The sequence below is a fragment of the Hylaeus anthracinus genome, unplaced genomic scaffold (assembly GCF_026225885.1).
Source record: "Hylaeus anthracinus isolate JK02 unplaced genomic scaffold, UHH_iyHylAnth1.0_haploid 4, whole genome shotgun sequence".
Lineage (NCBI taxonomy): Eukaryota > Metazoa > Arthropoda > Insecta > Hymenoptera > Colletidae > Hylaeus > Hylaeus anthracinus.
In genome coordinates, this window is record NW_026535289.1 from 8,020,163 (window position 1) to 8,047,267 (window position 27,105).

The 27,105-nt window shown below is 41.5% G+C and overlaps 1 protein-coding gene across 2 annotated transcripts in view; it reads left to right on the forward strand.

Annotated features, from left to right (window-relative positions):
* LOC128894948 (discoidin domain-containing receptor tyrosine kinase B-like) overlaps window positions 1-27,105 on the forward strand; it is a 119,676-nt gene that overhangs the window by 81,131 nt on the left and 11,440 nt on the right. For both annotated transcript variants that reach the window (XM_054157063.1, XM_054157064.1), the window contains exons 3-9: window positions 6,587-6,689; window positions 10,645-10,876; window positions 12,639-12,786; window positions 19,295-19,459; window positions 20,143-20,276; window positions 22,007-22,214; window positions 23,693-23,788. In XM_054157063.1, coding sequence (XP_054013038.1) covers window positions 6,587-6,689; window positions 10,645-10,876; window positions 12,639-12,786; window positions 19,295-19,459; window positions 20,143-20,276; window positions 22,007-22,214; window positions 23,693-23,788 — 1,086 coding nt within the window. The remainder of the gene's footprint in view (window positions 1-6,586; window positions 6,690-10,644; window positions 10,877-12,638; window positions 12,787-19,294; window positions 19,460-20,142; window positions 20,277-22,006; window positions 22,215-23,692; window positions 23,789-27,105) is intronic.

Genomic DNA, 27,105 nt, shown 5'->3' on the forward strand with positions numbered 1-27,105 from the left:
TTCGATACTAGAGCCTTCAAAGGATCGTTAAATATTCAGATTTTTGTTGCGATTTTAGCGTGTAGAAATCTTTAGAAAGGGACGCGAAGGAAATAAGATTATTGAAATTTAGAAAATATATGGGGTACATTCTGCTGTGGGAGTTCTTAAAACTTCGATTTCATCGTAAAATTGTTGGTAAACAACGTCAAAAAAGGGGTTAGTAACAGGGAAAGCATGAAGCATGAAGAGAAGAGCAAATAAAGAATGTCATCCCTTAACGTTTTCCGTTGCCTAAATAATCAAGTCTCCCTTGTGTTAGATTCAGAACCAGCACATCACCTTTTACGCGCAACCTTATACGAGCACCCAATAAATACTTCAAACCATTAATGAATGAAAAGTGTAATAAATATTCTTTTTCCCCCAACCACCGCCAAAAATTGGCCACTTTCGAGCTTTTCGACATCCCTTTCCTTCGCCTTCGGTTTAATTCCGAGGCCAACGCGAAATTCCACGACACCCGGGCGAGGGAGGTACTCACCAACCAGCGTTACACACACAATAGATAATTCGAACGAATTACATCGTGGACATAATGCACCCTAAATTAGCAAAGAATCGCGGACGCGTTGCAACTGCATTTCCGGATGCTGGCTCACGAGCAGAGAAAGGCACTTTGAGAGCGCTCTAATTCGGTACAGAAAATAAATTGTCGGAAGGTGCTCGGCCGTGTCTCTCCTCCCTTCGACCCTCCTCTTTCAAGAAGCACGCCCAGGGACTCGATGGGAGAGAATGGTAGGGCGAAAAACGAAACGGAAACACGGCGGAATTGCGTGAAAAAGCAACGGGCGGAACGGTAGACCGAGTGAGAGAAACAGTGGAACGGGAGGAACAGAGGGGCGATGAGACGGGGAAAAGGTGCTCCCTTTTGCGCAATTTGCCCAAACGTAGGAGCAAATTTTCCCAGTATACAAAAGCGCTCGACGTTTTAAAGCACGGGGGCCACGACTTTCGCGATTGTCGCGTACCCGCACCATCTACCCATTTCTCTTCCTTCAGGACCCTCTGCCAGCCTCCCCCGCAGGGCTGACGCCAGAGTAGCTGGAACCCTGAGTATTATACGGTTGGATACCACGCGAATAATAATTTAATTCGTTCGAAATTTTCAATTATTAATTACTCATTCATCAGAGAAATCCTCACTTTGTGGCTTGTTTGAGAATTGCCGTGGGACTCTCAATTATTATCAATTTTAAAATAGAAAATTTCGAGACATTTTGTGTATACAATGACACTTAGAATACTGAATTGCCTAGTTCATAGCAATAACGTTATCTCCATGAACACGTTGCTCGCCGCGTCACCTATATATGAGTGACAGTGTTTTCCACTGAAGAACTAAAAGAATTAATTATGAGAGTTAAGTGTCAAAGAAAATTAACTTAAATAAAATTCTTGAATTTCGATGAAAATACAAAAATAAGTACCACAGTAAATGTTTGTTTATGAAGTTTCCAATAGTCCGTACAAAAAATTTAATTGCCCTAGAAATTTTCAAAAATGTTACTCTGACAGTCAACGTGTTAATTAGGGAATTTTTCCATACCTTGTCAAAGCACCCCTCGTGCGAATTGTGCCCAAACGAAGCGTTCGTTTTCAGTGGAAGTCGATCCTGACTCCTCGTTCGCGCGTTCAGTGGCGTTAGAGGGTTGCTCGAGTCGTGAAACCACGTACAGGGTGAATCGAGACGAACGAACACGAGCATACGTCGGGAACGTACGCGCGTCCCCCGAGGCTCGCGTTATTTTATGTCGCTTGTGACTCGAGCGTCCCCCCAGCCCCATCCACCCGTTTCCGTTTCCATCACCTGGCAGGCATCGAACGAAACACGAAGACAGAAGCAACGGCCAGAGGGTGAAAAGGAGGCGGAGGCAGAGTGGCGTTCTATGAATACGTTTGGAAGTTCAAACGACTATGTGATTTGCATGTGTCTCCGAGGTGAAGCGAGCTGACGACGAAGGGTGAGTTGTACAGGGGTGCGCGGCGCCCCCTTTCGCTCTAACGCGACAGTCCTGGCGTCGTGCAACCTGTTCCGTCTGAACGCAACCGATGGAATGGTGGAACCTGTATTTTTCTTCGCTCCGATGTCGCTTGCGCTCCGAGGGAACCCCTCGAAGATACTGTATTATTCACTGTGCATATAGACACGCGCGTAATTAGAATACGATTTTCTGAGGATGGCTCCCTGGAGTGGCGTTCGACGTTTCTTGGTAATTGTTTCCGACTAACGAATCGAAAGTGTTTTTATCGATTATATCTTGGGGGGTTTTGTTAAGTGATACAGTGTAACGAAAATGTTCTGTGCGAAGATATTGTAGGGGTGGTGAGCTCGAGGAATAATATATACGGGGATGGGAAATTTCGGATATTTTGTGTGCTAGGAAATTAATGTTGCATGAATATTTATCTAAAAATTTATTCATTTTTAATATTTAACTGAATTGCAGAATAATTTAATAGCTTGATTTAAATTCGAAAATGCTGAAGATAATTTCTGAATTTGTTGCAAAATTGAGAGAAAAATTACGCATACGAAGGAAATAATTTTATTTGTTTGCAAGATTAAATGAAATTCACGCAGTAGTTAAATTTAATCGCTAAGAATCCTTTAAAGGTGACTGTTTGGTACAAATTATAATATGAAGTATTAATAAACATAAGAAAATCATATGTAACATTTATTTTATACAACATAATATTGAAAATATAAACACGTATAAACATTTACTTGTGTTAGGCTACATTATTCAATTTAAATCTTTAAACCATCTTTGAGAATTTTTTTACTATTATACGTTTAAAAATTTGTAAACGGTACTCTCCAGAGGTTTCCAGGATGTATACTTTGTACGATAACATCTTCGTCTTAATATTGTATTAAGGGTTGTCGAACCAGCTTAACTCGATTGGGATAACGTATTCGATAGATTGGAAACCCCAATAAACATACCGACCCGCTTCATATCAGTAATAGCAATCAGAAGCTCTCGACGTGACTGACACGTGAATGGACAGTAGAACGTGACCTGCTTATGGTCAGACATACACCCAATATATCTGTTTCGACCTGGGCCAGCAGATACTTCTTACGATCTTCAAGGGTAACTAGAAATGACCTAGAAAGGTTTAAGGGTGAAATTACGAATCGAATCTCTCCAATAAGAAAGAATTTGGGAAAAATTATTTTAATCCAAACCTGAGAATTGTTGAAAAGTAAATAAAAATTAAACTTAAATCACGAGACTCGATGACCCAGGTGTACCAGAAACTAAAAATTAAATGTTAAAATGTGCCATTGAAATAAAAGACGACAGTTACCTCGCAGACGCTGGAACTAAAAAGATGATCCGAATGAATCCTAGCGCACTCCAAGGTTTGTATGAGAAGTGCTCCGAGGGAAAGGGGAGGGGACAGTATGTAATTGCAAAGCGGAATTTATCTCTACGGTAAACGTAATCTCTACGTCAGCTCGCGTACAAGAATTCCGTCGCGGAGGTCTCCTCCCATCTGTTGCGAACCGTCCCAAGCATCCAGAGTCATCGTTGGCTCGGAGTGCACGGCCACTCATAGGTGCTTTAAATCGCCGTTCGCCGTGAAAGGAGCGCACAAATCATCAAGGATGCTTGCGACATCAGTGCTTGTAATTCACCGCGTACACGTGCAGTTCCGAACGATAGGTCGAGGAACGCATGAATGCCGCCCGAAGACTCGACTCTGAATATTTCATTGAAAGTTCTTACAACTTCGGAGCGGTTACCTCGACTCGCGAGATATACTTGTTCCCTTGAATCGCTGGCGTATCCAACGAACATGTAAAAAGGGAAAGAGATCGCGTTTCAATGCAAATTGAATCTCGTATTCCTGTTTTCGTCGCAGATCTTTAAAATCCGCGATGTATCTTCTTCCGAGAGCGGCAGCCATTACGGTCGCGAGAAGAGGAAGAGCAGGATTCGTGGAGGACGTGAATCGAGTGAATCGAGGAGGGATGGCTCTTTTCAAAAATTGATTTTTATCTAGCGTTTTTATGCTGCTTGGTGTTTTGAACATATGTGCACCAGAATATTCTGAATTTTGGAAAGAATATTTTTAAAGACGACCATTATGTGTCGACTAAAAATGTTTCGAAATGATCGATAAGGGTTGAATTTTGACTGAAATTGAAAAGTATCGATGCCTGTACACAAGAATGAACGAATGTGGCAAATAAAAAATATATAAAAAAATGTGGTGAACGACTTCAACCTCAAACGGAGGAATAGATGGATACTAAGAGGTACCCGTATAAATATTCCTATAGCTGGATTAATGTTTCTTACGGATGGATTAGTAACGAACCTTAATAGTATCCACAAACTGGTGGTTTCCATCAATCTCCACAAGGGTAGCGATGTTTATTGCCAGGATTCTTTGCTTTATTTCCGCGGAGAGCAAAAGCGTTGGATCGACTTAACCTGCCAGGACGGCTTACTCGGAAGGATTTCCCTAAGAGGATTGATTGAAAGGGAAAAATAGGGGGACGATTTAATCGACCAGAAGTGAGCTCGCGATAGCGAGGCTACTGAAGCCAATGAGAGGACGTACAAGGCCGACTCTGTTAAATTTTAGCTAAAATCAGAGGTTCCCCATGGGTCCTATTAGTGCATTATTATTTATTCTATTCATAAATGATAGAGAATAATATTTATAAAATCTCAATGCTTTATTTGAACTTCCCAAAGACAGACCTTTTAAAATAAGATGAAAGCTATATATTGGCACGACGGTAATAATTCGATTATGAATACAGGTAATAATATATTTATAAAAATTGCAGGCTCGTATTCTTGAGATTAACAACGATTGATGCGTGACTCGCCATTCGCTGGAAGATTTCACGATTGATCCCGAAACGATTGAAAATGCGTCTTCCGCAAGAAGCAATCGGACCGTCGATCCCTTCTCATCTCGATAATGTAAATTTATTCGCGCCGATTAATCCTTCGCGCAGGATTACATCCGTCTCTTCGCGGACTTATTCCAACTAACGTGGATTTTTAACGTCCAACGAAAACTTTAATGGGAAGATTATAGCACTCGGAAGAATATCCTCGTGGAACATCAAACTCGAATGAAATTGAAACACCGACGGAATAGTCGGCGGACTAATAAGCGTAGCGATTGGAAAAGTAATTAGAAAATAATTATTTGTCTTCGTTTTGAGTCACTGACTCCGATGGAAGCGAATAGGTTAATGAACAAAATATTGGAATATAACTGAGGATAGGAAGTAAGGAATTGTACTTTTAATGAGAAAGAGTCTTTAAAACTGCTCTTAAAATGGCGAATCAAACACTAATTTAATAAATACTCGATGGCAATATGTAACCAAGATTGAAGAAAATGATTTATCTAATATTTTTAACTGCTACGGTACGAATTTCCCGATCGTTTTGCAATACCGAGCGACTCATTCACGAATTCACGCCTCTCGTAGAAAGTGTCAAGGTAGTTCACCATTGAAGTGCTATCATATGCCTTTCAAAATGGAAGTTTGCTGTCGCGACAAAATGTCTTCAGAAAGGAGTTCATCGAGCCAGCCGCTATAGATGTCAAATATTTCGCTGAACGCTACAGAATCGAAGTATAATAAATCCAATACAGCAAAGAGCAACAAAAATTCCAATTTCGAGGTTCTTTAATATCCGTTCCATTCGAAATATCGATACCGGCGATACCGTATTAATATTCATCTACATATATTATTATTACAAACGCGAGTTGGTTGCGGTGCCAAATATACAGAGTGATCGAATAATACCAGGACAAAAACAAAGTATCAGCATCTCGGAAGAATCGATTCTTCGGCAAGAGAAAATAATTAAGAATTGAATTCAACTTTCGAACTATTCTATTTTCATAGATCAGGCTAACGCTCATCTAGAATAAAGGGTCATTTGAGGACTCTATTGATGTTATATGAAACTGTTTTTCCCCTAGTTGTATGTCTTGTACACATAATTCTAATATTTCTAAAAATTAGCAAAATAGATTGAGGCTTATCTGGGTTAAAGTGTCCTGTTTCTACTGGTTCACCCTGTATATCGAGGCTTCTCGCGTCGACGACGCCAGCTCGATCATTGAATTTCATTACTCTGAATAGATTCGACCGACGAAGGAGTATGATCGAAAGATTGAAAGCCCTTTATAATACCCGAGCCTTATTAACCTCTCGAATTTACATTTCCGCGGCGCGCGAGCATTGTGCGCCAGAATCGCGAAACGTCATCGAGGGGCACCGATTCCTTTCCCCGCGCCTCTTCCACCCACCAACGTCCGTCCATTGTACCCAATTCCACTGCGAATCCAAAAGGCAGCTTTTAACCCATTCGCTGCCGAATAAAATTAGTTGCATTTGTTATGGATAACCCAGAAACTCTATATCTACAGTAACATACTTTAATTGTTTGAAATTGGTTTGCACTTCGTGTAAATAGTCCAAAGATACGTTCGGTATGTATTGATAATAAATCACATGAAAAAATGAGAATTAAATGGTATGTTTCAGGATCATGCAACCAATCGTTGGGGATGGAGTCTGGTCGCATACCGGATTCAGCCATCACGGCGTCCTCGTCGTATGTGGCGAACGTGGGTCCACGGAATGCCAGGTGAGTATTTGTGTTAAGTATCTTGGGTAGTATTTCTCTTTGGAAGCTCCAGAACATTTTTCACAATTTTATTTACATACGACTTCGTTTTCATCGTATTTTTCAAGCTTTTTCAAGAAAGCTTGATTTACACATGTATACCTCCCTACATGACAGTTTATGATAAATTTAGAATCGATTAGAATCGTGAAACGTATATTTATATATGAATAAAAACGAATGTTAGGTTGAAAAGTTCCATTAATATGAGCGACACATTTGGTGTGACATCACTGATTATTTTTGCTCTTATAAAACATATTTTTAGAGGGATTGTATTTTATTCAGGTGTGATTTTTCTTGTGGCGTTACATTAATTTGGCCACGTCCGTACGTGGCGCATTAAACGACGTCGCGACTGACTTTCCAACGTGTCGCCGCCAAGAGGACGGATCAAACTGGCCCACGACAGACACGCTTTCCACATTAACTGTCTGCCACGGAAGCTGCTTGCTCCTCTTTCTCCACGTTTCACCCCCGTTTGCTCGTTTTTCTTCTTTTTCTTTGTGCCGTTTCTCCGACTCGACCTTTCAACTACCACGGCGTTCACGAACGGATGAATTTTTATTTTAAAATAACGAGCGTTTAGAGTGAATGTTTTTAAATGATAGGGGGATCAAATATTTTCCCAGGTGCATCGTAGCACGAAGACGCTTGTGTCTTCCATGGCGATCAATATTTTTTTACGAAAATTGCGAGGAATATTATTCGAAGTGTGTTCTTTTAACAGATATATAAAAGAACTAGATTAAACATCTCACGTGATCATCAAAAATTCTCTCTTGTCGGCACTCTTTCAATTCCAAGACTATTTTGACCGTCCACAAAATTTGTATTTAAATACAAACATCAAAATACAACTAAAAAGGGAATCCTTTGTTCCACAAAAATTGCAATCAGAGACATAAATTAAACATATATTTCACCTCCGACGAATACAAAATCTCGCCTCAAGTTTCGTCAAATAAACGTGACAAACAAATTCTTCGTCTCGAATACAAATTTTCTAGCTCGACTACTTTGCGTGCAGTTAATTTTGCTTTTAATCGTATTCGACCAATCACGGTCGACGCGTTCACGGATGAAATTAATCGAAGGCCCGGCGCCGCCTCGCTTCGCGCGACGTCTGCGAAAACTGGTAGAGGAAGAGCTCTGTACGCCCACCCTCGGAACGGAGTAACGCGCGACATTGGCAGCTTTGAGGGAAAAATATTATCCCACGGTAATTGCGTTGTTATTGGGTAAATGCGGCACGAATGCAATTCGCGTGATCGAGTATCGAGCGCGACCTTGCTCGCCTGCTGAACGTGTACTTTTCGCCGATTTTCCCTGGAAAACAGGACTCGCGCTCGTGTTTGAGCGATTACACGGTTTTGGCTCCGATTCCGCGTCGCGCTATGTTTCCCAACGGTGTATCCAAGTGGATAACCGAATGTATCGTTGGCTGGATAGATGGATAGGTATTTATTAGCCTGTGGCAACGATATACCCTACGGACGTGAAACGAATCGGTATATAATGGGTTACGATCATAATGTAGTGCTGGATCGATAGTGACAACAGAGGGAGAAGAGTAATGGAATAGTCGCTTGAGAGGTTTGGAAAATTTAGGGACACTTAAGGGATTTTTTAGCGAGGAAACTAATGAACGTGGCGATTCTTAATTTTGTATGTATATTTGTTTATACCTTTCCGAGGTATAGGAATTTTGTCAATGCTATTAATAGATTTCTGTTACATGACTTAATTGTATTGTGACTGCGTCTCGAGATGAGTAAAATAAAAATAGAATTTCAAGTTTAGGATGAAATACTGGTTAGGTGAGTTAGTAAAAATTTAATTGTTTAATCGAATAAACATCATGGATAGGTTGTTACTCGTTGGTTTTATTCGCCATCTATTAATCGAATGAAATATATTGCCTGTGTCTGATTGATACGAACGTCGTCTACTTGAACACGATCCCCAGTGAATTCAGTAGTAGTAACCAGACTGTGGTCAGACCGGCGAAGGCGCCTTGCAAGCGAACACCAGTCGAACAACCTAGCCTTCAAGGGGCACGTCAAACGCTGTCGTAAGTCGTTACCAAACCGTGAAACTACTCGGAAATGTTGAATTGCAATAAATGCATACTTAATAAATTTCTAATTAAACGATTAGGATATTCAATTAGTAAATTCCTTAAAAATGTTCAACATTATGAAGATACGCGATTGTTTAAGTGTCCAAGTTCCTAAAACATGTATCAAACAATTTTCTAATCATCCAACGAATACAAGGTACTAAGTATAGTAACAAGTACTAAGTGTTAACTACTCAGCCAATAGACGCAGGAAAAACGCAGGGCGAGTATCTGATCAGCTGGCAAGTTAACTTCGTTATTAGGTACGAATAATGGGAGGGCCGATAAGTGGTGAAAGTTTAGCGAAGTTCCGGTCGAATCGATTTAGGACGAACGTGGAACATCGACGACCGAGGGGCTAGCGGAGGGCAAACAGAGAAGAGAGACATGAAAAAGAACTGAATCCCGGATTCGGTGTTTGAGTACACTTCCCTCGGAGTCAGAGAAGTTCTTAAAACCGGCGAATGGCCTGGTGAATTGTTCTTCCCTGTTCGAACGATTTCTTAATGCCCAAGGAAGGCTATAATTGTGACTAGGTAGCCTATTCGCTCGATGAGTTTATGAAACGTTAACTCCTCGATAACGATACATTTTTCTCGAAGTATAATCAATTTCTGATGGTATAATAAAAAGTTTTCATTCCTAATATTGTAATTTACATTGCACCAAATACTACTCTTTACGTGAATTCAAAACTGGGAACGCATTTTGTACTCGTCAATATTCTAAAAAACACATAAGGTGTTAAGAGGTAGAATTATATTAGTAAAGTAATTAATCAATTGGTATTTTTCATTTGGAATCACTGGATGAGCCGCCAATCCCCATTTTCACGGTTCTGGTTTAATAATAACTGGCTTATTATTCGATCAAATCGTATGAACGAAATCACATACTACCTTCGCGAGTGTGCTGTTTAACACAAAAATTTTCAATTTGGTACGTGACGTAATCAATCTCAAAAAAGAAAGCTCGAGTATTATCTATTTTTACGAGTGCTACCGCTCCAGGCTCGCCCAGGGCGCGAGCCGAAATATAATATCAATTAATTATGTCTGTCCAATTCGAGGGAAAAATTACCACCGGTCATTGTAACGGGAGATATGGTGAAACGATCCGTGAATCGAGCGCGGACGAATTTGACGTCGCTACATTTTCGGTACGATTATTATTGTGCAATTTCAACCATTCTCCATGGGAGACGAATTTTCAATGGAAATGGAAATTGCATTTACATGCCTCTTTTAAGCAACATCGCCGCTGAAATTTTAATTCTTGATACCGGACGAATCAATATTTTACGCGTTTCATCCATCGATTCCGAAACTGTTTATATTTTAAGAAAATTTCGTCGATAATAAGATTCACGAATCTGTCGTTTTCATGCTCTCCACTTCTATCACTCAAAAGCTTAGTAAACCTTTGAATGTACATAGCTTTAAATAAATTCACAATTAAGTCAAACAGAAATACACTAAATTTGAAACTTCGCTCGCAAGAAAATTTCCTACCACTTGACCCAGTAACGAAAAAGAAGGCTATGCACGACTGCCCCAAACGAGCTGAACCGTTTAAGCACTAAAGAAGTTGAACTATAATCGTATAGTATCCCTTTAATAACATGACCAAACCTTGAAAAAATTCTGATTAAACTTCAAAGCTTCGCGAAGTTTTTAGTGAACCCGAACCCACAGTCTCGAGATTTCTGCTCTCGCTGCAATAATTAATTTATTCTTTCTTCCAAGAAGAGGGTAACCTCGTGTTAATTTTTTCGAAAAATTGTGTCAAAAACAGATTGCGGAAGGAGAGAGCCGGTGGTGGCTGGTGCCCGAAGAGCCAGGTAGAAAGAGGGGTTCGCGAGTGGCTCCAAGTGGATCTGCCAGGACCTCACGTGATCACCGGTGTACAGAGTCAGGGTCGTTACGATCACGGCCGTGGCCTGGAATACGTCGAGAAGTACACCCTCGAGTATCGACGTCCTGGGTTTACCGAGTGGCGGCGATATAAGCGCTGGGATAACAAGGAGGTACGTGACAGGGTGTGGGGTACAGACGTGTGTTGACAGTGGCGAAGAAGTACAAGTCAAGTCGAACGATACCGAATAACGTGGCCGCAATCAACCGTCCCCCTTATTTTCCTTTCGCGAATTAGTCACGGGTTTGTTCACCGCTACAGAAGCGATCCTGGCAAATTGAACGTGGCGCGATCAAAGTGGGTCAGTGAGGCTCTCGTGTGCCTTCCCACGGTTGAAATTAGGAAAATTCTTATGTAGAAACAAATTTTAAAGGAGGTATAAACAACGAAGTATTTTCGAAATAATTGGCTTCATTTTTTCCATTGTTAGTTTCATTGACGTGAAGATATTTGTTTTGAGGGGTTTGAGGTTTGTGTTACTTAGTTCTATTAAGAAAGGGTTACGTGCAGTACAAAACTATGCTAAAGGAAACCTAAATCACAAATTAAACAAAATGTAGAAATAGTTGACTTATATATGGGTAATGTGATATGTTCATTATGAGTACTGATAAGTGGAAATGCACTTTGCTAAGATTCTTGTGTTTTTATGTTTAACTTAAAATTGGATGCTTGTTGATCGAGAAATTGGAAGTTAATTTGAATTATTATACGTGTGCAGGTAAATTGGAATAATACACATTTCGAGAATTTTTGAATTGCTGCCCGTATAACGCGCCTTGAATCGAGCAATTATTTATGTAAACGAAACAAACAGTAAATATTCGGTATTTGACACGGAAATCGAAGTTTATATATCACGATCCAAACGCCGCGATACACCCAAAAAGTGCAGTTGCACCCTCTTCTTAAGTTTCAATTCTTTTTCTATCTCTGTCAAATTATGAATTTATTTGAACATCCACGGTCTCTACATAAGACTAAATTAGAATACGATCTCATCATGTATGCACAAGACTACATCAAGATTGGGCAATTGCACCCGAATTCTTCTGAATTCGTTCCGATGAACGAATTACATACTTGATTATAACCGATCAATCCGATATTACTCACGGCTGGTGACGTCGTAGTCGGATAATTTATGCAATCCGTATTAGACGGGTGCATCAACCGTAGCATTACCTTCGTCCCGGCGCAATCATGATCTACGTCTAAACGACGCGGACGCGCGCCAGACCTGAGATTCCAAGCTAAGTTGATTAACATCGACGTCGATTCGACATTCCCCAGGTTGGTGAATCGCGTTCGCCGTCTCTCGGGTGTTCGCGAATCGCGAAACGACGGATCGACGCCTATTGTTGGTCGGATACAAAATCGTTTCACGAGCGCTCGGGCTAAAATAATCGTATGGCGGCTCTTGCGGAAACTGTTACTCGACTCGCGGCGACGCGGGCCCATTAATCCCGCTGTGTAATTAAATCAGCTGAATTATCGCAATTACCTCGATAATTATACGGCGTTGGGTATATATATCGTGGAAACACGGCACGGCTACAGATTTACTTACGATTTATTGATTGGATATATTTTATCGCAAGAATCCCAATGATCTTTTAATTTGCCTCATTTTCCGCGATATTGTTCATCCGAAGCAGCAGAATCGATGTGTGTATGGAAAACAGATTTTCAGAAAATCTGAGCTCTCTGTATTTTGTTATTTTCTTTGGATTTATTTGCAGATGAGTCGGGTTATTAAAAATTAGAATGCAAGTTAATTTGAACATTGGGATATGTATCTTGTAATATCGTGAGTCGGTTTTGCATGATACGACTAAGTACCGCTCTAGATATTTTTCTTTGTCTTTTTCTAGGTTTTGGTGGGTAACAACGACACCGCCACCGTGGTGTCCCATGAATTAGTGCCGCCGATCTTCGCCAGCCAGATTCGCATTTTGCCCTACTCCGAGCACAGGCGGACCGTGTGCCTTCGAATCGAGCTGAGAGGTTGTCAGGACAATGGTGAGCGTCTAATAAATTTATCTTTTACGAGTCCATTCCTTAGGATTATTTATACAAGTACATTCCTTCTATAAGTAAATAAATACTCAGAATTAGTTCACTTCTAAGCATTCATTCTGAAATGACACGCTAGTCACTTCAAATGCTGAAAGATTCGAACGGTAAGGCCAGGAAGTAACGTGCCTCGGTAAATTTGCAATTCCACTGTAAGGTGGAGGTACTGGACAGTCGGCGATTAATTTCCAAATTGCAATTTCATTCAATTTGGCCGACAAGACGACTGCAAAGGGAATCCAGGGCGCCGCGGAGTCGGACTGCGACTCTGATTCCCATTAACGCTCTTAACAACGTTATACGAGAGCGAGATCATTGGCTGCCTCCCGCTCGAACGGCCTGTTCATTTATTTTCGACCCACTTCTGCTACTTGAGCGCGTTTAATGGAATCGATGCCGCGGACATTGTTCCGAACGTGAAACAGGTCTGCGACGGACAGCGTCGCGTTCTAGTGCCACGCAATTCCTCGGATATCCTGTGCACGCAGCGTGTTCGCAACTCTGAAAACTTTCGAACGTCCGCTCCACATCGGACGACGCCTGAATACCGCGGCTTCTATGAGTAGAATTCCGTGTCGTCGAGTAATAAGGGAACTGGGGGCGACATGGGCGTGAGTCGAGTCTAGTATTAAAAATAAATGGTAAAGGAGCAGGTAACAGGTAATAAATAAACAACTAAATAAATATAAATAAATAAATATGTAAAATAAATATGCAAGGGTAGCTACATTTTGTGATTTTAGGTTCTCAATTCTCGATATTGTTTGGATCCATTTGACGATACCAGAAATTGAATTGTATTTTATGAACAGAAAATTGCTCTTCCGCTATTTTTTTTATATTTATTAATTACTTAATTGTTCGAATCATTTCCAAGTAAAATAAGAACGTAAGTGTATAATATTTATCAATAAACGCATAGACAGTAATAATGAAAGTGCAACCTTGATATTCGACAAAGTACATGCATCGAAGACTATCGATAAAAACAGAATCATCTCGAGAGCAAGTTGAAGATTTGAAAGGGTGGAAGGCACATTTTTTCAGTCCACTCCGCGTAATATCTGAGACGCACGAACGCGGAGTGTTTTCTCAATGCTTTCAAACGAGCAAAGCCTCGAACGATGAATCAATTGACCCACATTTCGCGTACAACGAGTATTAATATTTATGAACGACACGTATACACCGAGATTAAATACAATTTTCGTGGAGTGCTGTATTTAATAAGTCGCCGTGAAATAGGGAAGTATGAATGCTAATTAAAAGCGAGCAATAGTGGCGGCCACGAGTTAGAAGACGCGAAGCAGCGAGATAAAAGCGAAAGAGTCCTTCAATTTTACATCGCCGTCCTTATCGCGCAAAAATTAACCTTATACTTGTCTCTTCCCCTCGTCCCATCCCTTTGTTTGTTCATCCACCCATTCTCTCTCTCTCTCTCTCTCTCTATATATATATATATATATATATATATATATATATATATATATATATTTAGAAACTAAAATCCCTCCGTGGTGGATAACAATTTTTCCGAAAGCTATTTTTTGACGTTTCAATCTGACGAAAAATAATCGGAACGGCAACACACAAAGCAGCCGTTTCGCGATTCTGTCGCATGTAACGAGTTTCCTTTATGCAGGGGCACTTTTATCGCACGATTAAATAAACTCTCCACTCCTGTTTGTTACTTACCGAAGTAAAAAGTCAAACAAAATGAAACTCTGTAATTGTTCCCGTTCACTCAGGGGTTGCTTTTTAACCAACACACGGTGTGTTCCAGTATCCAATTTTATCGCTAAAAAGCTGAGGGATTGTCCATTTATAAAAGTGAAGCCTTCACAGGTCTACACAGAAACTATTCTATGTCAGAAACCATACGATTCTTTAGTGGAACTTTTACTCCTATCATCCAGTACAGAAAAGATTCAACCCTTTCGAACCAGATATCCATTGTAATCTACGCGATCTATGAGAATATTTTTTACTCCAAAAGTATTGATTTTTTAACTCATTCACTGCCAACTACGATCTATCTTATACTATGCATAACAAATTTGCAAATTGTATATAATAATAATTTTGTTTCAAACAACAAATTTAATTTCACTCTTTAATATCAAAATAATAACGTTGATTACACATCTGTATTGAATTTTTGCGGCCAAAGTGAAACGCTCTAAATTTACCTAACAGTCATACGGGTAAAAGTAGTTAATGTTACGAAATTACAATTCAGTTGGTTTTTTACAATGATGCACTCTAAGCAGGAGCCTTAAAAACAATATTTTATTTGTGAAATATGAAAAGCGCGTTCCAGGAACGAGGAGGTAATCCTGTGTACCGAGTCACCAAGTATAATCTACCCCCGAAAAGCAGACTCCAGTTGGGGAGAGAAACTTTTCGTACACGGTTGTTAATTGTTTTCATTATAATATTCCGAGGATGCAGTGTTCCATTGTAGCCGACCCGGCACGATGAAAAGGAGAAACTTACACCATAGAACTTTCGGCTCGGGTCCGACAGGGGGCTCGGTTCGAAACTGGAAAGCGGCGTGGGCCTTTCCATCCCCCCGTGACGCAAACTTTACAACGAAAGAGGCACACGCGAAGATACACAGAGGAAACGGAAGGAACAAATTCGCACACATTCCTCCAATATTTTTCCTCTCGGTATCATGAAAATCTCTTCGATTTCGGAGTGTTCTCGTAACACGTACTTCCGCCACGTACTTACTTTTTGCCAGGGGGAAACGACTTCTGTAAGAGGAGAACGACCGCAACGGTTTACCTCCCTGGGATGTAGAACTCTCTACGGTTCTGGATCCACCGTGTAGAATAAGATTGTCGAATGATTTACATTCCTCGCGAGCACGGGTCGAGCATTTTATTTTGTGTGGGGAACATTTTCGGCTCTTCTCTTTTCATTCAACCGCTGCAGAATGTGTTCAGGTTTAGAAATGAATGTAATAGGTGCACTCTTTTTTACGAATTTTTTGAGAACATTACAAGCTTTCGGATTTGTCAAGTTTACCAAGGGCGATTAAAGAGAAAGAGTTGCATAGATGATATTTGAGAGCAGAAATAAAGTATTTCTTGGAAGAAATTGGAACTTTAGCAACTTTACAGTGATATAGATGGCGGTAAGTGATAATCTCTCGATCCTGAAGATTAATAAATACTCGTTATCGTGTGAATTAAAACGCTTGCGCTTGTTACGAGAAAGTCTGGTAACACCGACTATCAGTCTTGTCTGACACGAAAGTCCCGTAGACCCCGACCGTCGATGATTTCTGGCCCCAGTCACGGCAGCTAGAGCACGATAGCAATTTTCATTTATATCGGTGGAATGACATTTGCACCAATGACTCTCACGGGTCGACAGCGTTTAAGGAGAACAACTACGGTGAAAAGCTGCGAGAAACGTGTGCGAAAACATCGAGGGTTAAGGAGGGCTAGCTCGAAACAGGCGACACGAGAGGTTTAGCGCTATAAGAAGTGTTCGGAGCGTGTGAGATCGGGCTCTAGTGGGCGGGAATGTCGGATTTATGGGGGCCGTGCACGACATCTGGTTAAAACAACGCTCAACGCCGTGCCTCCGGCCAATGAACACGAACGATTACTCCCAAAACGCGGGCACCAAAGTGGAAACACGTTCGACGCCGAAACCCACTCGCATCTCTCACTCGCGAGCAGAGTAAGCGCGATAACAGCAAAGGAAAAATAAAATTAAAATTATGGGGTGATTATTTTCTACCTAGCGTTCCTTGGGGAAAAATTTAGAATTAATCGTGGGCATATTTGTATTGTACGCAACATTAACCCTTTATGAGAACCAGGTCACTGGTTCTGCCCTATAAAGGGTTGTGGCGGACTGTGTGCCGAAACAGAGGCCTGGGTATGTGTGAGTGAACGAACTCGTGGCCCGTCAATAATGATGTCGCGGGAACCGCACATCGGTCGGAGGAGCGATCGGCAGAACCTCCGATCGAGGAGTACATGTATCGCCGAATCAATCGGCTCGCACCTAAGCTAGGAGCATGATATTAAATTTTATTGATATTACTGTTATAAAGCATTCGCATTTATTCACGTTTACATCCCAAAGGGTTAAAAACTGGTCGGTACAAAGCTGTCTTATAAGATGTTTCTTCGACAAAATATTTGTCGCAAATTGCAGTAATTTTCCATTCACGAGTGAATGCCGCGACGGGGGTAACATGCCCCGTTTTCAACGGTGGCAAGGGGGCGAAAGTGGCTGTCGAAAATGACCCAGCCGCGAACGAGGAACGCTGAAGGAGCGGATTGATTTCGAAACTTGTTACGAGTGCACTCTTCGCTTTTGAGAGCGACTTCCCGAGAAATTGCTCTAACGACACTCGATGGAACTTCGTAATAATTTGGGCGGGCGGCCGCGGGGGGAAGATTGCCAACGTAGATTAGATTAGCGAATTCCCGAATTACAGAGTAAAGTCGCGGTAACGCCGGGTATGGAGTTCGCGCGAGGCGTGCGTTTAATACGTATGTTGCGAAAATTGGTCGACTATCGACGGGCAGGGTCGTTAATGGATTCCGAAACTGATAGAAAGTAGGGAACAGTGCCGTGCCTATGCGCACCAACGTCAAACGGGGTGACTTTGCACGAGAACTTTGGTGGAACAGTGGCTTTTGTCCCGATAGATTACTAACGTCGCTACACAGCTCCTGTAATACAAACATTTCGTTCTAACTTGACAGCAAGGGAGAAATAGCTCTCTTTATTAAAATAGATTGAATATTCTTCTTTGTGTTGATATTTAATTAAGTAGCTTTGTAGCAGCAAGAAGAATATTAAAATATTTTACGACTATTATCACAACTACTTGTGTCTTACACAATATAATAATGTAAATAGAACGTTGAGATCAATGAAATTAAATACAAAATATCAGAACAGAAGACGTATTAACAAAGAAAAATGGCATTGTTTTTTGTAACGAACATCAATTATTAAAATTTGTTTGATCATTTTACTCAACTAGCATCCTGTTAACTCACTAAACTAATATATCGCCTAATCAAGTCAACAAACATTATCAACATAATTTAAATAAAAAAATTCAAAGTGAAGCACTTCCCATTCCCCAGAGTACTACCATCTTAAACACATCTGAAGAACCCTGGCTTCGAAAGCTAAAAAATTCAGATTGCTCTGTATCATGGAACTTCTGCATCATCCCCTAACAAGCTACCCCCATGCGATGCATGCATTCGCCAACTTCCGTTTGACCTGAATTCAAATAAGACGGCCGGTTTTTCCGTCCAGAGTTACGATTCGAAATTTTCTTCGCGCGGCAGCCAACGGACGCCCCGAAACTCGCTTGACCGCATCGCGTGACACGGTCTACCAACCGCGGACGTATGCACCGTGAAATATTAAGAGTAGTTAGGCGATTCTGAGCACGGCACAGCGAAGTGGCCGCGGCGTCGTTTTTGCTCGTTCATTATTAATTTTCTCACAGCGAGCACTCAACCCCTCGACACGCTCGCGACACTACGCGCGAATAATAATATCCGTGACCCGTTTGACAACTGACCCCACTCCCTTTTCCTTGCGGAACAACTTGTTCAATAATTCTTGGAATCCTGCGTTGCGAAACTTGTCCATCGATTGGGATAAGTTATTCGAGCCTGGAGTTTTTACTCAGGGATTCTGTTTTAGCGAGAAGCTTTCGAATGTGGGTCAAATGTGTGGTAGAATGATATGGAGTGCTTCGATTTGGAGGGTATACGCTAGGGATAGTAGTAGGAGTGAGCTTTGTAGAGCTAGTAGCTGGTAGTTATATTTAATTTGATAAATCTATGTAAATAGCAATATAGCTACAGTAAAAATGGAGGAGTTAAAATTTTCAATTTGTCGGTCTAGACACCACTATTTTTAAAGTATTCTAAAGTCAATGCGCGAGAAGAGTACCACTCCCCCTCTTGATCAATAGTATTCAGCAAAACACGCGTTTAAAGACACTACCAGCGTCAAAGTTCCTACTACAGGTGGAGTCTGTCACATTCTCCTCACGAACCAACAGTACCCTCAACAGGTTCTCGTATACATCCCTGTAACGCTCAAAGAGCATACTGTCAAGTACACTCTCGCAAATTGCAATCGAAAAGAAAGTCAATTTTTTAAACTCGCCACCGAGAACCCCTCCTTATCCTCTCAAAAGTTCACCGTGAGAGTCTCTTTGAGATCTCGAAGTAATCCCCTATCGTTTGGGCATGGAAAAGTAAACTGGTTGGCGAAACAATACCGTCGACCAGGTGATTCTTCCTTTTCTTCGCCCAGCTCGCGACACCCTCGCGTTCTCTTTGTTTCTCTAGGCAAGAGAACAACGCGTAAGTCGGCCGAATCGAGTTTGCTTTAAAGGAGAAGCATTGTCTCCGAGAAGTTGTCACCCCGAAACTTCGTCATGTTTCAGGTGGTGTTGTGAGATACACCGTGCCGGAGTCCCCGACCCCAGAGCTCAGCGACATTTCGTACGACGGCAAAAGGCAGGACAACTTGTTGACCGATGGTTTGGGCTGCCTGGTCGATGGAGAGGTGGGCGCGGATAATTACAAGCTGGACATGGGGAATGGAAGAGGTAAGCGACGGACGGGCAGCCAGGAGAGCATTCAGCCCTCCATCCGAAAGAGGTTTCAGGGAGGTATCAGAGATAAAAGGTAGTGAAAGAAAAATCTCTTCAGAAGAATATGTATTATTTTAAATGGGAGGCTTTTTTAATTGTGAAAATGGATGGAAACACTAGGGGAAAATATTAATATTTTTCTGATTCGAGGGAGGAATATTCAGAAACCCAAAATTCTAAAATGGGAGCACCCTGTATAGTACACAGAAAATTTTGTTAAGCGTCCCCCGCGCAAAACTACCCCCATTCAGCTTTTAGAAGCAATGCAATCGTCCATTATTCGCAAAACCCAAATGACGGGCGTTTAGCATTCGACGACATCGAGTCCTTATCGTTGCTCGACACCTGCAAACAGACACTGCGGGTAGATTAAGCGAGCGACGCTTTACAAAACAGAGGGTTAGGGGCTGAAAGCGCTGCAGGAAAGGTTCTTGCACCCCCCGGAAGTTACCTCGAACGGAATCAATTCAATTAACGAGAGAAACAATAGATCAATCGGTGCTCGGGGCTTTAACTTCGATTCACTCCAGAACGAAGTTGTCTACGAGGCCGGAATGAATCCGCGGTAAATCAATTCCGGCGCTCAGGTAACGGATGCATTCATTTTTTTTTCTTTCTTCTCGTTTTTTCTCTCGCAGGTACAGGTTGGGTCGCGTGGATGTGCGACAGCCTCGACGACGACTACGTGGAGCTCGTTTTCGAGTTCGAGGTAACCTGGATCTTCAAGGCGGTGCACATCTATACCAATAATTATTTCTCCCGCGATGTGCAGGTAATCTTTTAATGCATTCTCTCTGGCGAACGTCTCGCGACGCGCCCGTAAACCTTTCTCGCAGCCGACGCCCGAAGATAAAACTTTTAATGACCCACTCCCGTCGTTAGACGCCCGCGATATTTTCCAAAGGACGAGATTACGAGGCCATATCCTGACCCCCGCGATTAAAATTGTCCTGACAGAATCGCCCGCGATCACCTGAAAGGACCAAAACGAATTTTATATGCAGTCGGAGTATCGAAGAGGGTGGTTTACATTTGGTTGCTACTGGCTTGCTGACTCGAAAAGGTGCAAATGGTCCATAGAATATAAAATAGTATTTTAAAAGTAAGGACTTCCATTTTATTTTTATTTATTTTCCGGTGCCCTATTTCAAAGTCTTATGCAAGCTTGAGCAACCCAGGTTTACGCTTATATTTCCATGTTAAAAAATACTACTTAATCCTCGATAAAGTGAATCACAAGCACGAAATGATTTACGTACAATAAGGTCGCGTTCAAGTATCGGCGCCACCGAATGTAAAGAATCCATTACAGTTTTTTTCGACGTCTCGATGACGTATAAATAAGTCGACAGGGAAAATGTCCTGTCAACGGGGCGCGGATAAGGCTCAAGTGGACCGAGATGGATTAAAAATCAAGTCTGAACTCTGCTCGATGCAGGCACAGTGAAATGTCAATGCGATAGACCGGATGGATCGCTCGTATCTCCTTTCATCTGGATGAAAGGCCGCGCCATTAAAACCGAGTCGGCCTTAAGTACCGGTTATTGCTTACACGGTGAGTTGAACGAGTGGTCCATCAACTAACGCCTATTAAGGCGTTTATCTTTCTTCTTCTTTCCTCGGCTGCGCGAAAACTGCTCATCTCGCGTGCGGAGACATTGTTACGTTATCAGACGTGAATCTTCGTGAACAGCTTCACGAATCAGCTTCGTGTTTTAACTATGAAAATGTCATAGATAGCACAGGGTTGAAAAGAACACTGCACACTGTTAGAAAAGAAAAAAACGCGGTACCCTATTTCTTTCAAAACAACGAACAGAGGAACGTCACGCTCGTTACCGTGCCCCCCCCCCCCCCTGGTATGATACCGATTGAAGTTACTCGATTACGCGAGGTATTGCTCTGCCCGATAATTAATACACCATTTAATTTGTCGATTATCGTGGTCTAGAACGCGGGATATTGACTTTCACGTACAATTGAGCTGACATTATTGATTGAAATTTAATAGGCATTTCTGGGGCTATGGTATCGTTTACTATTGATATTGCGCGACCTGTTTTATGTATATTGTTCCAAACGTTGTAACCTTACTTTGCCACGTTTGAACCGACCCGGAGCTGCATCGATTCGCGAAAATCGCTCGATATCGTTTCAATCGCAATCAGTAACGATAACAGGGTTATCGTTAGTGCTTGTGGAGGAAGGAAAACTATCGTCGATATAGATGCAATTATCTGGAAAACGTGCGGCTAGTATTTCTGATCGCTGTTATTTTACTTTGTTTAATAGCGCGATATGGGGTTTTTACGTGTCGTAACCCTCTTACTTTAGAATATTAAAATATTTTCAATATTTTAAGAGGGATTTAAGAGGGAGGAAGATTCACTGGAGAAAGTGGCTCAATAGCTAACGAATGGTATCAATTATTTTGAGAAGAGCATTCTACGATCCTACGTTTATCTAAAATTGCACCTGGACACTGATTATTCTATGTACCAGGTATTCTCTAAAGCGGAAGTCTGGTTCAGCCCCGATGGCGTCACCTACGAGGAGGAACCACTGTCCTATTCCTACATACCAGACCTCGCCCTGGAGAACGCACGAAACGTCTCCATAAGTTTACACGACCGCTACGGGAAATTTCTAAAGATTCACCTGTATTTCGCCGCCCGATGGATCATAATCAGCGAGGTGACATTCGACGGAAGTAAGTTTCCTTCTATATTTGCGCCTCCATCGATCACTCTCCCCTTTCCTCTGTCCCCCTTCGAAGAGCGATCTCGAGACGGCGTTGGATCAACAATTTTTCCCACACCCTCAGAAAGAAACCTAATTTTTATTTTATAAGGAAAACAATAATGAACATTCAAATACTGTCCCTAATACTTTAAAATTGAAGAAGAACGACTAGTTTCTATTAGACGTCTCACCACGAAAACGTCATCCCGTAAAACATCTCCAGTTCACTTTCCAGTGATCGATTCCCTCCTGCTCCCAATTGGATACATTATACAATAGAGGATTAATTCGACCCTGTCACGAGGCAATAGTCTGATTAATCCCCACCTTCGTGCTCGTTACTTGTCGCGGAAAGCTCCTCGAAGCGGTGCCGCGCGTAATTGGAGAACACTCGTGCGATCATTGGGTTGGGATTTATCAAAATCACGGTAACTTTCGAACGGAGGCGCTTAATTACCATTCACGGCTGGCGACATCTCGCCGTGATCTTGTTAAATCGGTAATGAACGAACCTATAATGACAGTTGGATTATCTCGTTCCGTATGCGTCCACGAACGTACTGTAACTTTTTATTAACGCTCGTCACGTCTTCGCCTCGAGTATCTTCTGCCCGCCCATCCTTCCAATTTCATCGAGCGATCCTAATGATCGTCCGAATTAACGTAGCCATCGTTTCCCCTCCTGCGTCCCCTTGGGAAATCCATGGGAATCGGCGAAAGGAAAACCGACGTTCCGATATGTGAACGAAATTTTGCTGTTCTCCTTTTCCTGGAGTTGTTTTTTCTTTTTTGCAGGTACTCAGGTGTTTCAATACGTAGTATTTTTAATTTAGGAATTATTATCCCGTTACGAGTACTTTTCCATAATTCTGTTATTATTTGTACAGTTACATTCTTCCAGTAAATTTTAAATTTGTAAATGGCACAGTGCACACGAAGTTAATTTATTATTAAACGGTACTAAATAAATTCCAAACAGAACCGTGTAAATCTGCCAATGTTTCCCACATATATTTTTACGCACTGCTTCGGGTAAACAACGTATAAACGCTCCGAATTAAAAAATACAAAACCGCTTAAATTAAATACAAATTTGTAAAACATTCATGCAGTTCCTGATGAACAGTTTTAAAATGTATTAAAACGTGGAGTATGCACGATGGTTAATTGAAAAATGAAACCAACAACGTTGAATATAGCAGCTCCGTTTTATCTAAAAATTCAACTGTTTTGTTCATTGAACGTTACCAACAATTGCTATGGGTTGATTTTTTTTTTTTTTTTAATTATACCTACCCTCCCATACCTTTGTTTCGAGCAATTTTCTTAAATAATTTTGCGCCGTTCGCGACTGTTTACACGGATTTTTAATGGACCTAGGCGAAGACGCGTATTTCCTCCAAAATAGATTAAGCGTGACTCACAAGATTCGTTTACTTATTCCAGTCAATCCCTATGAAAACACCACCGAGGAGTCGGCGTCCGAGATCAGTAACCGAGGAATCCCAATGAACCCCGAGGTGGATCTTAACTTGCAAACAAGTAAGTGACTCGACGGCGGCGCATTTAATTCGTATCAATCTCGAGTTAATTACACCCGGGGCATTCGAAACTTTCCTTATCTTTCTCATCCAGCGTACCGCGTCGAGTGGGGGACACGAACTTAACTAATCACGAACAACGATTTTATTACGCAATTGCGATGCATTTTTACTAATACGACAATAGAAGTTGCTAATTGCGGTCGTGAGAAGCAACCTAGCAAACATTAACACATATATGCACGTTTAATTTTGAAGCCATTTGAAATACACTAACGTGAAAATAAAGGCTGCAACTGTGAGTGAACTGTGACTCCCAAGTAAGATGTAACATAACGCAATTTATCCAAATCAAGTTCAGTAACACAAAACAGCAACTTCGTCTCAAGATTGAAAGATATGGCTGGTTCGATACCAATTTAAATTTCTGTTCGTATCGAGCGGAATAATTCATTCCTCGAGAGATTGAAGGTGCTGTACGCTGCGAAAGGGGGTAAAAAATTCCTGAATAATAAAACGTTAAGTGCTACGGACTTCCTCGTTGCACATGGTGTTCCTTAAGCTGTATACGCAGTTTCATTTCAACTCCCCTCACTCCCCAAAGGGGTAATCGAGTTGCGCATTAAAAGAGCGAATGATCCAATTGTCCTATTTTCCATTTCGCGGCGATCTAATTTCCCCGCTTGCCAATACCGGGTCGGGAAATTAATTTCCCAATTTCTTCGTAGCCGTCGTCCGATTATACAGCGGAATAAGCCCGCGATAGAGTTCGTCCTCTTCCACTTTGTGAATACATAAGGTTTGTCCGACGAAGTAACTTCATTAGCGAAACCAGGCCGCCATTCTTTGCCGAGGAGAGGATACGATTAGGAGTCACGACGAATGCGGCGCAGGGGAGGGGAACTTGAATAGTTTATAATTCACGTAGCAACTTCGTCGTAACGTAAACAATTAGTCGGATTAAATGGGTGGTCCAGGAGGCAAGGAAAGGAGGACACAAGGGGGCTGAGGAGTTGAAAAGAACTGGCGTCGATTTCACCAGTGCCGACGAATCGATTTCATCAAACGATATCTAACTCGGAGCCTAGAGATATTTTCAATTTGCAAGTAAAAAATAAAATTGTCAATGTTGGTCGAGTTGTACATTTTCTCAACTTTTCATGTTCGGAAATATTACTTTCTCGAAAAACATTGGTATAATAATCTGAAACTTTAAAATGGCATTAAATATGTACATTTCGGAATTAATTGAATATTTATAATGCATATAGTAACATTCAGTCTCCCGAGAATATGGCCTTGCTGTAATAATACAGCGCGTGAACATCGGTGGATGCTTTCTCTAAAAATGTTCAAAACCATAACAAACCAATAAATTTGTGATTTCAGTCACCAACCAATCACGTTTCTTTTGAGTAACTTCGTGTACGAACGGCCTAATAGTTTATCGAGATATTAGACCACATAAGTTTTGTCCCGCTAGATCGCTGAAATATCACACTATGCGTCGAAGAGAAAGTGGGAAAGAACACGAGCGAACGCCACGGGCATAAGTAGGCAGTTGCTAAAAGACCAGAAAAAATAATGGAATCTCATCTTCCATTCCGTGTGTCCAGAAGCTCGACGCTAAATGTTTCCTCTGAACCGTCGCGAATAAAGGAGCAGTTTCTGCGTCGCACGTGGCCGCGATTATCCAGTCGAGAAAATAAAGAAGCACATCGTTAGACACGGCCGTAACGAGAGAGGTATATGAAAGCCCGGTTTTTGAACATTCCCTGCGCAAAGAGGCGGAAAAATACTCGCCGTTAGAAAAAGAAAAACGAGGACGAGCGTGAAAACCGTGCACGATTCAGACAAGTTCGAAAACGTATGTTTCCAAGTGAAAGCGTGGGGGCGGCTTTTCCCGATTACCTGAGACATCGAAATTTAGGAAAATGTGTGAAAATACTCGAGGAAATTGAACATGTTTTATACAAACATTGTTTAGATGAATACAGAGTAACGATGAGTAATAAACTATTTATCGACAAAGCTTTGTCTCTGTCTACTTTCAAGGATTGTGATGATAAATATTATCATAAATTTCTATCTAGAATTTCGCAAAATGATGTCAATGAATTGCTTGTTATTAAGTCGTAAATTGTTCGGCACGGAATGTAGTCACTACTCTACTTTACTCTAGGACTTTTAAATAACAGTGGGTGCTCCAACGATGAAATCTTCGTTCCGTAACAATTTCCTCCTGGACCGTTTCGAACAGCCCTGAATAAGAGTTTTTATCCGCAGGACTGTTTGTTTTCACCGCAGGACTTCCTCCACAAAACGAAGGGAAAGAAAGCGAAAGATAGCAGAGGTGCTTAATGACTGGATAAAGAGCAGGATTAACGTTCGAGTCAGGGAAATGCTGATCAATGTAGAATAAACAGTTAGTCGGGCGAAAGTCAAGAAGTAGAAATGAGAACTGCATTGCGATGGCTAAAGTTCGATAAAGAAACGCTTTGGAGCTATTGTTTGACGATTCGTGCAAAGTTTAAAAAATTCTTTTCGTTGTATAAATTCAGAAGTCACCCCTACGGGGTTAATTAAAGTACTACGTTGCAATGACAAAAGTTCAACAAAGAAATGTTTCGAATTATTGTTTGCCAATTCGTTCGAAATTTGCGGAAATTCGTCGTCCAATAATTCTCATTGTCCTAGTGTTAGAGCCTGTGTTCCCTCGTTTGTGTAAATTCGAACGTCCCGTCTAAGGGGTTAATTAGATCCACCCAGGTGTAATCGCGTGTTCCCTGGACATGGGAGATGGTCTCGCAAATCCTCCGACGCCGTTTTCGTAGGTTTGTTTCCCACGAAATCGTTGCAAATAAAACAGAAATCGGACGCGCGATTGCGACGTCGTGGAAACAAGGGGAAAAAGGAGACGCAACCGATAGTAGTACACGCGGGTGGATCATGGGGGTTGGAAAAAAGGGAGCTCGCGGAAACGAGAGATAAGCGGCGTAAGAGCCGAGAGAAGGACGAAAAATGCACGTAACAACGAAAAGCCATTGGAAGCGCGCACTCGTACAGAAACAATACAAACGGAGTGCTGTTTATGCCTGTTGATATTATCGTTCGTACAGCTCGGAAAGAAAACATTCTGCAGCAAAGAAAAGGAACGACAAAAACCGTGTACAGTTTTCTTTTTGGGTCTCGACAGAGTTGTACGAACTTTCTATTCGAATAACGGATGATGAATAAGAACGACACGAGATTCGTTTGCAATATTCAAGGGAAGTCTCCAATCGTTCGATTTGAAATGTAATTAACGAATCGTTCGTC